This window comes from Castor canadensis, chromosome 11 (assembly GCF_047511655.1).
Source record: "Castor canadensis chromosome 11, mCasCan1.hap1v2, whole genome shotgun sequence".
Classification (NCBI taxonomy): domain Eukaryota; kingdom Metazoa; phylum Chordata; class Mammalia; order Rodentia; family Castoridae; genus Castor; species Castor canadensis.
Genome location: NC_133396.1, coordinates 110,759,537 through 110,774,287, shown reverse-complemented (window position 1 = coordinate 110,774,287; position 14,751 = coordinate 110,759,537). Strand labels below are relative to the sequence as shown.

The 14,751-nt window shown below is 38.4% G+C and overlaps 1 protein-coding gene and 1 non-coding gene across 7 annotated transcripts in view; one reads left to right on the top strand and one right to left on the bottom strand.

Annotated features, from left to right (window-relative positions):
- The window catches only part of Otud7b (OTU deubiquitinase 7B), a 56,649-nt gene that overhangs the window by 19,741 nt on the left and 22,157 nt on the right, over positions 1 to 14,751 (bottom strand). For 4 of the 6 annotated variants that reach the window (XM_020155762.2, XM_074048223.1, XM_020155761.2 and 1 more), the window contains exon 2: positions 3,547 to 3,697. In XM_020155762.2, the coding sequence (XP_020011351.1) occupies positions 3,547 to 3,631 (85 nt within the window). In that variant the 5' untranslated portion in view covers positions 3,632 to 3,697. The remainder of the gene's footprint in view (positions 1 to 3,546; positions 3,698 to 14,751) is intronic. The other 2 variants (XM_020155763.2, XM_074048224.1) reach the window with 1 other exon arrangement.
- Positions 2,976 to 3,048, top strand: Trnav-aac (transfer RNA valine (anticodon AAC)). The gene has a single exon. It is a non-coding gene; the product is annotated as a tRNA-Val (tRNA).

Sequence of the window (14,751 nt, the reverse complement as noted above, 5' to 3'; positions counted from 1 at the left end):
AGCAGGACTCAAGACCAGGTCTCCTAATTCTGAGATCCAAAGAGGTTCCTAGACTAGATGTACCCTAGGATGTCTAAGCCAACTAAAATTATATAAAAAGCCATGGCTATGTGCATTTTTCTACTGGAAGAGTTGACAGACTCATCAGCTTATCAAAAGGAACTATACCAGCCCCAAATTTAAGAACTACTATCCATCAAAAGTAGAAACAATCCTAAATGATAGATTTGTTATGTTGCTTTTTTCAGTTAAATTGTTTAATAATTATATATTAATTGTTCATACTTCTTTCTGTTATACTATTTGCCGCCATCTTATTCAATTCCTATCATCTAGTGTCCAACACCTCCAATCTATGTCAAAGAATCCTATGAGAGGCTGGGGATGTTGTTCAGTAGTAAAGGCCTTGCCTAGCATTCACAAGGCCCTTGGTTTGCTCCCCAGCACAGGAAAAAAAAAATCTGTGAGATTCATCTTTCTAAAGTGAAGTTCTGATCATTTCAGTTCCATAATCATATTCAAAGCTTTTTATGACCAGCTTACTTTTCCAGCTTTTTCTCTGCTTCAATTTCCTTATTTATAAACATGCACATGATAATAACAGTGCTTCTCTCATAGGATTGTTATGAAGATTAAATGAGTTGAAAGTATGTAGAACAATGCTTGGTATATAGAAAGTATTATGTATTTACTACTACTGCTGTTGTTCTTGTTCATATAATTTTCTAGTTAAGCTGTACTAATCATTCATGCTTGATGATCTTACTTCTAAATCATTACATTAAACGGTTCAACTCCCTTTGCTCACTCTGCTCTAGTCACCACTGGCCTCCCACGTTCCTAGCGCATGCTAAGTGTGTTTCCACCTTAGGGTCTCTGCACTGACTATTCCCACTGCCTAGAAGGCTCTTTCCCTAAGATATCCACACAGCCAAATCCTCATAAGCCGCAAGTATTTGCTCAAATGTCACATTCTTTTTCTTTTTTAAAGGAGGAAAGATTTATTTTGGCTTATGGCTTCATAGGGTCAGTCCATGGTCACTTGGCCCCATGTGCTTGGGCAGAACATCAAGGCAACAGGAGTGTGTACTGGAGGAGGTTGTTCATCTCATGGTAGACAGGCAGCAGAAAAAGAGCTCAAATGTCACATTCTTAATAAGGCCCACCTGACTTCCCAATTATCATTTTCCATAGCACTCAATACCTGATAATATAGTTTATGTAGTAATCATGTTTATTGTTTATTGACTATCTCTCCTACTACAGCATGAGGAAAGACATTTTTTGTTATTGTTCAGACATCTAGAACAATGCCTGACAAATAGTAGGCACTCAATAAATATTCGTTGAATGGAAATTTTTTTCCTGAATCAATGAATGAATGACATGTCTTGAGAACTAGATACATATTTCCAACTGTAAGAGACCTTTTTAACATTCAACATGTCTAAAACTAAATGTCCATTATCCTCCCCCTCAAAACTTGCTTCCTCTCCCCCTCCTATGTTCCCTAAATCAGTAAGGGCATCATAACCTTCCATACCCAAAAAGTTTCAGTCATTTTTAGCTCCTCCCTATTCCTCAGATCTTACTTTCTCTTCCCTCACCATCCAGTCAGTCCTCAGGGTTGTTTGTATTACCAAAACATCTCTCAAATCCATTCCTTTTTGTCCACTTTTATTGTCTCTGCCCTAATTCAAGTCCTCATGATCTGGTCTTCATCTGGTCTTTGATCTTCCGAGAGGGAAACTCCTTTATCAGTTTCTCTGCTCCTAATCTCTCCCTTCTCTAATTTTTCTTTCCAGTATAACTGAAGTTAATTTTTAAAGGAAAAAATAAGATGCAGAAAAATAGAGACAAGAAAAATGAGGATCAGGTTCTTTCATTCCTCTTCTAAATTATATCTTAAATCCATCCACTTTTCTCTCTACTGCTACCACTGTGGTCCAAGTCACCATGATCTCTCACTTGAACTATGGAAATATTCTTAACTGGTATTACCACTGGCCACCTTATAATCAATCTATTCCATACCTATAAAAACTCAAATCCATAAAATTTTTTTAAAAAGCGGGAAAGAGGGATAAGAAAGAGTAAGGGAGGGGGTGAATTTGATCAAGTACATTATATGAGTGTATGAAAATATCACAATGAAACAACTTTATATAATTAATACACACTAATTTTAAAAGGGGAAAAAAAACCCTTGAATCCAATCATGCCACTTCCAGTGAACTTAGAATATAATTTAAACTTCTTAAATTATGAGAAGGGCCAAGAAAGGCCCTCTACATTCTGCTTCCTGCCTATCTAACCAGCTTCCCACCACTCTTCCTATCTCACTCACTTTTAGTTTCTTCAATATATCAAATTTTCAACTCAGGGCCCTTGTGTAAGCTACCTCTCCTGCATAAACACTCTCTTCTACATTTTTTGTCTTGCTATTCCTTCTCATCCTTCAAGATTCAGTGCAAATATTACTTTCTCAAAAGCCTACCTGCAGCTGGCAGAGTGGCTCAAGGGGTACAGCAGCTGCCTAGCAAGCATTGAAGCCCTGAGTTCAAACTCAGTGCCACTTTAAAAAAAAAACAGCTTTCCTGCACTATAGATCAAGACTGAAATCAGGTTTACCTCTTTACTTTCAGAGTACTCTCAAGTTTTCATTTTATTTTTTTTTCAGTACTAGGATTTGAACCCAGGGCCTACACCTTCAGCCACTCCACCAGCCCTGTTTTGTGATGGATTTTTTTTTTTTACCTCCCAAGATAGGGTCTCATGAACTATTTGCCAGGGCTAGCTTCAAACCATGATCCTCCTGATCTCTGCCTCCTGAGTTGCTAGGATTACAGACATGAGCCACTGGCACCCAGCTCAACTTTTCTTTCATAACATGAGTATTTGTGCACCTGTGTCTGTGTATGTGCATGCAAACAAAAATTTGTAACATAATTGTTAAGAACCATGCTCTGGGGAATGGCGGTGTGGCTCAAGTGGCAGAGCACCTGCCTAACAAGCATGATGCCCTGAGTTCAAACCCCAGTATTGCCCCCACCAAAAAAGTTCTGAAACCAAACTGTCAGTCTATTTCACTGAACTTCAAGGTTTTTTTTGCTTTTTTTTTTTTTTTTTTTTTTTTGCAGTACTGGGGTTTGACTCCAGGATTCACACTTGCTAGGCAAGTATTCTACTACTTGAGCCACTCCACCAGCTCTTTTTTGTGTTGGGTATTTCAAGACAGGGTCTTGTGAACTGTTTAACCAGGCTGGCTTCGAATTGTGATCCTCTGACCTCTGCCTCCTAAGTAGCTAGGATTATAGGGGTAAGTCACTGGCACTCAGCCTGAATTAAATAAAATCGGTGAAAAGATGATTTTGAATTTTAAAATTATGGTGGATCATACACAAAGTAGATCCCTAGAAGTAACTTAAATGGAGGGCCTATCATATACAAAGTATCTTCCTGACCACCTTAAATGTTCCAAACCATCCTAACAATAAATACCACATTTTACTTTCCCTTTTTTCATTTTCCCCAATGACTCCTTACCTTCCAGGAGATCTCGGGCCAGCCCTGGCTCTGCTCCTGTAGAACGGACAAAATCCGACAGCACAGCATCCATGTCCAGGGTCATGTGATCATTGAGTGCTTTCAGGCAGCTGGATGTGGGCAAGACATAGATCAAAATTCAGGCTTCCACCTGAGAAGAAAATAAACATGTAAGGCTCAAATTAACTGGAACAGGATGATCACAGACTAATTTCAGCAGATTTTTAGCCAAACAGGAAAAATAACTATCCTACCTCATTCACTCAGTTGAATTTTAAAACAAAGCAGTTTAAAATTTATTATCAAAAGTAACATTTAATTTCCTAATTCCTAAGTAACATTAATGTCTTAACTCCTACATTAACCACAAACTACTCTGAATAATGCTTTCCTCCTACTCTTCTAGAGTATTACATTTCTTCCATGAGTTTGCTTATCCAAACAAAAGGAAGGAACAGACTACCCACCCTAGAGAACTCCCCACTTGCCATGTTTTCTAACATGGCATCTGGTTCATTTCCTTCCTAGAACCTGATACACTCTGAAATTATTTTAATAACTTGCTATCAAGCCACCTCTTTTCACATATAGGTTTAAAGAAAAAATGCAGGGAACTTGGGTGTTTTGTTTACTAGAGTATGCCCAGCAAGAGTCCCTTGCCACTTGACACAGTGCTTGGCACACAGGCCCTCAGTAAATATTTACTGAATGAATGAATTCTAGCTACTGTGTAATGTTAGGGTTGGCTAGTGTTTTTATGCTAGCAAAGAAAACAGTAGTAAACTACTCAAAAAAAAAATGCTACTTCACAAATCAGAGTGAGGATCCAACAACACAAAACCTCATAACAAAAGTCAATCTGTCCACCTACTTCATGAACCCAGGAAGCATGCCCACCCAAAAAAGGTCTTTCTCTATCTGGGACAAATGATTGCTCGGTAAGTTCACGTAAAAAAAGATTCTTTCTTTCAGACTTGACTTTAGCAGAAACTGTCCCTGACCTGACAGCCTGGCATTAATCCAACAATCCTGTTAGGTTAATAGCCTCAGCAGAGGAAGTAATAACAGAGTGAAGAAAAATCTCTGACCAAATTCTGCCAGGTTTACAGTGCTCTGCAGAAGAGGCCTCATTCATAAAGTCTCTAGGTACCCACCAGCCCCACTCTACCTGTCTTTTTGGTAAAGGCCAAGATCAAAAGCAATTTTTTTTTGCATTACCAGGGACTGAACCCATGGTTTACACTCAAGCTACTCCCTCAGGCCCCAAAAGAAGAATTCTTGAAATAAATAGGTAACTCAAGTGACTGTTCAAAAACATTTCTTCCTAAAAACCTAGAGTCTTTCTGGCGGAGTGGCTCAACTGGGAAAGCACCTGCTTAGCAAACATGAGGCTAAAAAAAAATTTTAAAAAAATCCAAATTGACAAGGATGATCCCCAAGTACTTTTTCGTTCCACCTTCCTCTATCCCAGGATACAGCTTATTTAGTGATGTGATCAGATCCTGATTTTCTACATTCCTTAGATGTATTTAAGGCCAACGGCAAAGATAAAAATAGTAGGTCACTAACTTAATAACACCTGACTTTTTTTTTTTTGAGAAAGAAAAATGGCAAAAGAGAAAATATTCTTATAGTATAAGAGATCCATGAGTACAGGTAAGATTTGTTCATATTTGTAGCCCCAACATTTAGCAATGCATCCACAATATAACAGGCAGTCCAAAAATGCCTGGTGAACAATTAAATGACTGAGCCTCCATGTCAATCATGACCAAAGAAAGCAATCTAAGGCTTTGAAGGCCAGAAATTCTAGGATATTTCGTATCACCTCTCCATTTCTAAGGATCTATTGCAGTACCAACCCATTTCTCAAAGGTTTAAAGATTCACCAATCATACTGTCACTACACTTACCATTCTCATAAGACTTTTACATATATATTTTTTAACTGGTTGACTTTAGTCAAATTACTTTTAGGGTTTCAGTTGCCTCTTCTATAACTTAGACTTGGATTAGATGACTTCTATGGTTCTTTTTCCAAGTTAAAGAAAATTAAATTCTTGGGCTGGTGGAGTGGGCTCAAGTGGTAAAGTACCTGCCTAGCAAGTATAAGGCCTTGAGTTCAAACCCCAGTATCACAAAAAGAAAAAAAAAGAGAGAAAGAAAAGAAAAATCGTTCACTATAGCCTCATAAGCCATGATCTTTATATTCTCTTTTAATCTAATTATTATCAAAGCCTAATTTTCTTCTGTTTCAAAATAGTAAGTATCAAGAGTTCATACTATGTAAAGAACTTATGATCTAAAATGCCTCAAACTCAAAATGTCAAGTTATAAAGTAAATCAGGTCCTTACAATCTATGTTTAAAAATTATAAATCCCAACTGAGCATGATGGTGCACACCAGTATTCCCAGCATTTGGGAAACTGAGGCAAGTGGATGAAGAGTTCAAGGCCAGGCTGGGCTATATATAGTGAGTTCAAGGTTAGCATGGGCAACAAAGACCCTGTCTGAAGAAAAATATACAAATTTTATTCATTGTCTTTGGTCACAGGAGATAAGTTAAACACATAAATAATCCAAAATCAAGAGCATAGCTACAAAGTGAATTTCAATTTTCTCTGAAAAAAAGGAAAGTAACAGCACTAACTCTGTGAAAGAATATGGGAAGATACAATACACACATTAGCAATCAGCAAAAAGGTGCTCAGCACTTACATGCCACAGGCATGCAGAGTTTCCCAGCCAGATTCGCTCCTGCGTGAGAGAACAAATGAAAACCACCAGTGCTCTGACATCACAGACGTCACATGTCAGCATAGTAGATAGGCCATAAGATAGGCCATTCTTTTCAAAAAGCTTTTTTAAGAAGTATTTTAGACATCTGACAATATCTAGAAAGATTTGCTCTTCGACAAAAAATTTGAAGCACTAAACCAAACTTCTTGGCAACACATTCTTATATTTGATGTCTCCAGGTTCTGTCTCCACCCTATACCCACCCCACAGATAAAGACAACACCTTTTGTTACATCACCACCAACACCTAGTTTAAACTTCTCAAATGGGGACATCGAAGTCAATGACTAATTCTCATGGTCTTCGGCTATGTCTCAGCATACAAGAAGGAAAAAACCCAAACAACCAAACAAAACACTGGCTTTCAACCTTTTCAAATGAAATAGAGGGGAGCATTCAACTGAATAGGTATATAGACAGATCTCATATAGAGTCAAAATCTTCTAATCTTCCAAATGCAAGGGCCTTTAGCAATTATGTAATGCAATGCTTGCCTCCAAGCAAGAATTTTTCTATTACCTCTCTGACAGACAAATCATCCAGAGTCCACTTGAATATAAACTCTGACAGGAAACTCATTACATTGCCATGATATGCATTTTATTGGTGGACAGCTAAAACTGTTACAAAAATGCTTTTCTAAACAAAACCCAGACCTATTACCAGACCTCCTCCCCCTGTAACTTTCACATAATGGTCCTCATTCTGTTATCCAGAACAATAAAGCCAACTCCTATGTATAATAGACTTTCATGAGAAATTATTAGATAAAGCATTTCTAAACATAAACACTTGCTGTAGACCAACATGCTTATACCTATATTCACTCATAAAGGTTTGTGCTGACCCTATAGTATAAACATGCTGAATAAATGAAGAACCTTGTTCAAAATTTACTTTTGCTGTCTGTGCCTCTTGCCCCTGCTTCCATGTCCATGACTTCTTTGTTTTTGTTTTTGTAAGACTGGGGTTTGAACTCAGGGCTTTGCACTTGTAAAGCAGCACTCTACCACCTGAGGCACACCTTCAGTCCATTGTGCTATGGTTATTTTGGAGATGGGGGTCTTACTAACTATTTGCCCAGGCTGGCCTCAAACCACGATCCTCCTGATCTCAGCCTCCCAAGTAGCTAGGATTACAAACATCAGCCACCAGCACCCAGGTGAAGACTTTCTTAAAGTGAAGATAGCAATCAAGTATAAAAACTAACAAGTTAATTAAATGCTTTCAAAAACACTCTTATTCAACAATGAAACTCCTGCACCTGGTCTCATCATTCTCGATTCACAAATAGAGATTACAGGTCTATAATTCCAGCACTTGGGAGACAGAGACAGGAGTAGTACAAATTCAAATCCAGCCTGGACTATATAGTGGGTTCCAGGCCAGCTTGGACTGGGACCCTGCCTCACAAAACTAAAGAAATAAAAAGAGGAGACAGAGAGAAACAAGAAAGGCTTAAGTCAGATGAGTGACTCAAAGTCTGAACCCGGAGAGTCTAAAACATTATCTTTCTCCTATACCACACTGTTTCCCAGGGGATTGAAGCATTATTGATTCTGGAGTTCCACTGGTCCTTACTCCTTTATTTCTTTCACTACAGGATAGGGCTGCACCTGTCATATTTATTAAAAGACTTATATTTTCCTCACTTCAAATCCTACTACCTTCCTGAGAAATTTCAATGCCCACCTGCATAATTGAGACAACATTCTCTGCCTCACAGTTTCATAATTTCTACAAACACAACAACCTCCATCTCTCCTGCAGGAGTGGACACTGACATTTCCTGATAAATTTCACCTTTAAATCTTAAACTCTAATATCTTACTCTGCCACAATCTCATCTTTATCCAGCTTTTCCTCTCTAGTTCTAAACATGATTTTGCACTCACTAAGACATCCAGTCTCTTAACCATTTTATTCATTTTAATAAAAATTCAAGAGGTACCTACTGTGCATTAGGCACTATGCTCAAGATTAAACATACAACAGTGAACTAGACACAATCCTCATCCTTGTAATAGCTTGTAGCATGGAAAGAATTTAAAAAAAAATCACAAAATTTCACAAACGTAATTATAATAGAGAAATGTTGGGGAGGCGAAAGCTAGCTCCTATAAGGAATCAAGAAAAACTCCCTCTTTTTCAAAAATGGAGAACAGGAAGGTAAAACAGGTCCCGTATGGGAGTGGGGACCAGTGGGAGTGGGGAGGAGATAAGGAAAGAGTGTAGGAGGGTGAAAATATTATGTACTCATGTATGAAAATGGAAAAAATGGGACCTGCTGTAACTATTTCAGGGATGGGGGGAAGAGATTAAGGAGAATGATGGAGGGAGTGAACTCAACGATGGAATATTGTAAGAACTTTTGTAAATGTCACAATGTATCCCCAAAACAACAATAATGTATAAAAAATATATATATAAAGGAAAACTTTTTAAGGAAGTGATGTTTCATCTAAGAACTAAAGACTAAATAGCAACTGGAAAGAAACTGGGATACAAAGAATGCTCCAAGTAGATTAAGTATACATTAAAGTTCTATGGCAGAAAGGAAGCCAGAGTAAGAATGATAGAAAATGAGGATAAAGACAAGGTTCAGCACAAGAGGCCACGAATAGCCAAGGCAATACTCAGTCAAAAGAACAATGCTGGAGGCATCACAATACCTGACTTCAAACTATATTACAGAGCAATAACAATAAAAACAGCATGGTACTGGCACAAAAACAGACATGAAGACCAGTGGAACAGAATAGAGGACCCAGATATGAAGCCACACACCTATAACCAACTTGTCTTTGACAAAGGAGCTAAAACTATTCAATGGAGAAATAGCAGCCTCTTCAACAAAAACTGCTGGGAAAACTGGTTAGCAGTCTGCAAAAAACTGAAACTAGATCCATGTATATCACACTATACCAAGATTAACTCAAAATGGATCAAGGATCTTAATATCAGACCACAAACTCTAAAGTTGATACAGGAAAGAGTAGGAAATACTCTGGAGTTAGTAGGTATAGGTAAGAACTTTCTCAACGAAACCCCAGCAGCACAGCAACTAAGAGATAGCATAGATAAATGGGACCTCATAAAACTAAAAAGCTTCTGTTCATCAAAAGAAATGGTCTCTAAACTGAAAAGAACACTCACAGAGTGGGAGAAAATATTTGCCAGCTACACATCAGACAAAGGACTGATAACCAGAATATATAGGGAACTTAAAAAACTAAATTCTCCCAAAACTAATGAACCAATAAAGAAATGGGCAAGTGAACTAAACAGAACTTTCTCAAAAGAAGAAATTCAAATGGCAAAAAACACATGAAAAAATGCTCACCATCTCTAGCAATAAAGGAAATGCAAATTAAAACCACACTAAGATTCCACCTCACCCATTAGAATAGCCATCATTAGCAACACCACCAACAACAGGTGTTGGCGAGGATGCAGGGGAAAAAGGAACCCTCTTACACTGTTGGTGGCAATGTAAACTAGTACAGCCACTCTGGAAAAAAATGTGGAGGCTACTTAAAAAGCTAAACATTGATCTACCATTTGATCCAGCAATACCACTCTTGGGGATATACCCAAAAGACTGTGACACAGGTTACTCCAGAGGCACCTGCACACCCACGTTTATTGCAGCACTATTCACTATAGCCAAGTTATGGAAACAACCAAGATGCCCCACTACTGACAAATGGATCAAGAATATGTGGTATCTATACACAATGGAATTTTATGCAGCCATGAAGAAGAACGAAATGTTATCATTCGCTGGTAAATGGATGGAATTGGAGAACATCATTCTGAGTGAGGTTAGCCTGGCCCAAAAGACCAAAAATCGGATGTTCTCCCTCATATGTGGACATTAGATCAAGGGCAAACACAACAAGGGGATTGGACTTTGAGCACATGATCAAAGCAAGAGCACACAAGGGAGGGGTGAGGATAGGTAAGACACCTAAAAAATTAGCTAGCATTTGTTGCCCTTAACGCAGAGAAACTAAAGCAGATACCTTAAAAGCAACTGAGGCCAACAGAAAAAGGGGACCAGGAACTAGAGAAAAGGTTAGATCAAAAAGAATTAAGCTAGAAGGTAACACACACACACAGGAAATTAATGTGAGTCAACTCCCTGTATAGCTATCCTTATCTCAACTAGCAAAAACCCTTGTTCTTTCCTATTATTGCTTATACTCTCTCTTCAACAAAATTAGAGATAAGGGCAAAATAGTTTCTGTCAGGTATTGAGGGGGTGAGGGGGAGAGGGAGGGCGGACTGGGTGGTAAAGGTGGGGGTGGGGGCAGGGGGGAGAAATGACCCAAGCATTGTATTCACATATGAATAATAAAACAATTAAAAAAAAGACAAGGTTCAGTAAACTCTGTTAAAGGTGAGATTTTACCCTAAAAATAATGTGAAACCACTGAAGGCTTGTAAACAGCAGTGGGAAATAATAAGATATGAATTATTAAAAGGTCACACTGATTAGAGTTAGGAGAATATTTTGAAGAGACAAGAGTAGACTTAGGGAAAATTGGTTAGGAAATTATTGCAAGATATGAGCTAGACTAGGAGGGCAGCAGTGAAATCAGAAAAATAGAGGCCTGGAGGCATGGCTCCAGCAATAGAGCAACTGTCCAACAAGTGCAATGCCCTAAATTCAAACCCCAGTACCACCAAAAAAAGAAAAGAAAAAAAAAATGGGTAGATTCCACTTTGTCCGTTCTTGCCTAACTAAATTTTTTTTAAATGATCATTTAATTTACTTCACTACAAAAACCTAGTTCCTTAATCCTTTTATTTCATCAACTCAATCTGAATAGATTCCCCCATCCAACTTCTGTTACTACATCAGGTTGTTGAGCAAAACAAGGTCACATAATCTTGCAGAGCAGTATGTATACAAATACACGGTATTCAGTCTCCTTCTTTTCACTTCAACACTGCCAGTCCTCTCAGCTACGATCCCACACCTTCGGCATTCTCCTTGAGCCTACTAGCTAACTCATATCACTTCACTTACTCCTGGCAAATGACCTTGGCTCCCATTTCACAGGGAAAAACTACAAAAACAAAGCAAGAGGGGCTCCTTCAGGTTTCCTCCCTTACTCCACTTGCTGACTACTGATCTCTCCCTGCAAAACTCCTTAGAATAGACTAATTCACTGATGCTACTTTCTCAACCTCTGTTCAATCCTCAACCTACATAATGGCCTTCTACAGAAAGAGAACGGCAGTGACTTACAGAGAAGATCATCACAAATCTCCTCAGTGTTGGTACCTCATAGCCTTCTAAGTCACCTTTGTGGACAACTCTTTCTGTGCCTACCTGGTGGTTGGTTAGCACACTCATAGTTCTACCTTAAGCCTTCCATTTTTCATTTTATATCACCTCCATGAGATCTTCATTCATGCCCCAGAGCACCCAAATGCTAATGACTCCAAAGTTATCCATCCATAGCCTCAATTCTATCAACCTCACCTGGGAAGCCACAAGCAATTCAAACTCAACACTAAAAATATGAGTTCATTCATTTCTATCTTTCACCTTTTCCAACTATTCCTCTTGCACTATTGCCTGTTCTAGTAAATGGTACATCATTCCAAGCCAAGCACTCAAGCCATAAGCTTGGGAGCCACCCTGTACTGTTCTCTCTTGCCTTATCCTCAGAAATAACCACTTAAAAGTTTTATTAATTATACCTTTAAGGGCTCTCAAATCCATCGAACACCTTCCACAGGCTATCCTGTTTTATTCTATCCCAAGTTTTCATAACCTGACCCAACGAATAGCTTGCTAATTTCTCTTTCTCCAACATTTACCAGTCTCTACAAGCATTCACTCAGAAGAATTTAAAATGCAATATGATAGCATCATATTCTCATGTTCTAAATTCTTCCGTGATAAAAGATTAACATCCAATTTTCTATATACCACAAACAGGCCCTTCATGGGCCTACCTCCCATTTTCCCCCTCAGTGTACAGAGCAAGTATACAGTATGTTTCAAATTTCAGTACCATTGTACCTATCGTTCCCTCTACCTGAAATAACTACTGGTCTAGTGGGTGAGTTTTTACCTCTTCTTTAAGTTTAACTTGAGTGCTACCTCATTTGCAAAACCTTCTTGGGCTTCCTAAGTTAAACTGTTCACTTCTTCCTTGGTGTTTCTGGAATTTGTACTCCATTTTCATCACAATTTTTATGATAAAACATGCAATTTGTGTTTATTTACATGTCTGTCTCCCCAACAAACCAGGAGTAATTTGAGGGCCAAAATTTTGTCTTATTCATCCAGTATCCCTAGCATCCAAGCACCAAGCAGGCACACAACTTTCACCTGCATAAATACACACATACACACACACACACACACACACACACACACACACGTTATACATAAGCAAGTCTAAAACAGGAACTCATCTCAAATTCATCTACTGAAGATTGCTACATGATTTTTTTACAACAGCTTTCCATTCCTACACATTTCCATTGTATAGCTCAGACTAATATTGTATTAAAATCAGTCTGCATGCAAGAATGCTCAACTATTTAGTAACAAAAAATGACCCAAAATAACTGATAGCAGATTAACAAACTCTGTTAAAGTGCCTGAGAAACTACTGACCCTACATTCTCTCATGAACAACATCCCCCAAAGCTTCCACACTCACTCCAAACTCACTCTCCTGGCTCTACCAATGCATTAGAGCTGCCTGAGTCCTCTCTAACTCCTCTCAAAATTCACTACAAAACCACAAAATTTAAGCCTGTCAAGAATTTTCAAAGGTCAGAGACTCCTCCATATCTATGATGTCAGTCCCAAGGAATCCAGACAGGGAAAGTGAGGAGACACAGAGGCACTTATATTTCACACAATTCTTGATTAGGTGGGAGGGAGATCTGAATGATTATTCTGACAGTTTGTTTTTGGTTAATACAGATCCTTCCAACATAAGAAAATACAACCTTCTTGGAAAGAAAGAGGATATGACTGAATTCCACACTATAGGGACCTATGTAATACTAACTGCTACAACCCATGGGTCATAAAGGAAGAAAAGAGAAAGAAAGTAGTATATATTAAAGCTTTAGACATTATTTTGTTTAAACTTCCAAAATACTCTAAGAGGTTTGTATCACTTACCTCCTATCCATCCGTGAAAACGCCAAACAAAGGCTACATAGGTTAGGTAATATACTCAAGGTTACAAAGGTAAAAGGTAACAGAACCAGGATTTTTATGAGCCAGCCCATCTGACTCCAGAGACCATATATTTACACTACACAATTAGTCCAGGGAAGAGGACTGAGAAAACACGGGCAGCCCATAAGTATGGAAGTCTCACTCTCAGCCCCACTTTGAAAGAAAGAAGCAACTCTGGATTCAGACAGATCTTGTTTCAAATTCCTGATCGACTACTTAAAGGCTGTGTAATCATGGCTTATGTAAGCATTCTATGCCTCAGTTTCTTCAAGCATAAATGAGAAAAACATCTGCATTTCAGACCTCTTGTTAGGATTAAATAACATAAGATACATAAGGTCTTTAGGGCAGTGCTTAACACACAATCTATCCTCATAAATGAGGATAGATTTTTTTTGCCCAAATCCCTCTCATACACTTGGCCTTACTCTACCTATGCCCAACATATTCCCTTTTATCTTTCCTTCTGAAGTTCCTCCCAAACAAACCATCAAGTTCTACAGCCCATTTTTAAAGCAGTCTTAATACATACACATAGTACCCAGTCCATCATTCCCATTCCAACATCCTTCAATTCAAGCCTTCAAGAAAGTATCTTAGGGCTGATGGAGTGGTTCAAGTAGCAGAGCGCCTGCCTAGGAAGTGTGAGGCCCTGAGTTCAAACCCAGTTACCCCCCGGTCCCCCCAAAAAAGAAAGTATCTTAAAGGGACTTCCACCAGATATAGCAAAGGAAAAGTGTCTGTCCTATGCTAGACACACAGATACAACTAAATAGCTTATTTGTCCCTAAATCCCCAGGAACAACAATTTCACACCTATTTACAGAAATTAATGTTTGAATCTACCAGTCCTACCTCCCTACCTTTACCCATTACTACCCTACTTATTCCATGTTCAAAAATTTTATAATAGTCTCTTAATCTTATGTATGTTGTCCTTTTTTTTTTTTAAATGTAATTATCTCCTTCTACTCACCCTGGATACTGCTGGACTATTTCCTACCTCTGGTGCAATGCATCCTCAGGGAATGTCTACTTTTCTCCCTAAATAAAACTTAAGAGAAAAAACAAAAACTCAACCCACTCATATAATTAACTAGTTCCAAAACAATTTGTTTACTGCATGCTATAGTGGATATACACCAGCTCTCAAGAACAATCCCATGGCCTCATCACTACCACT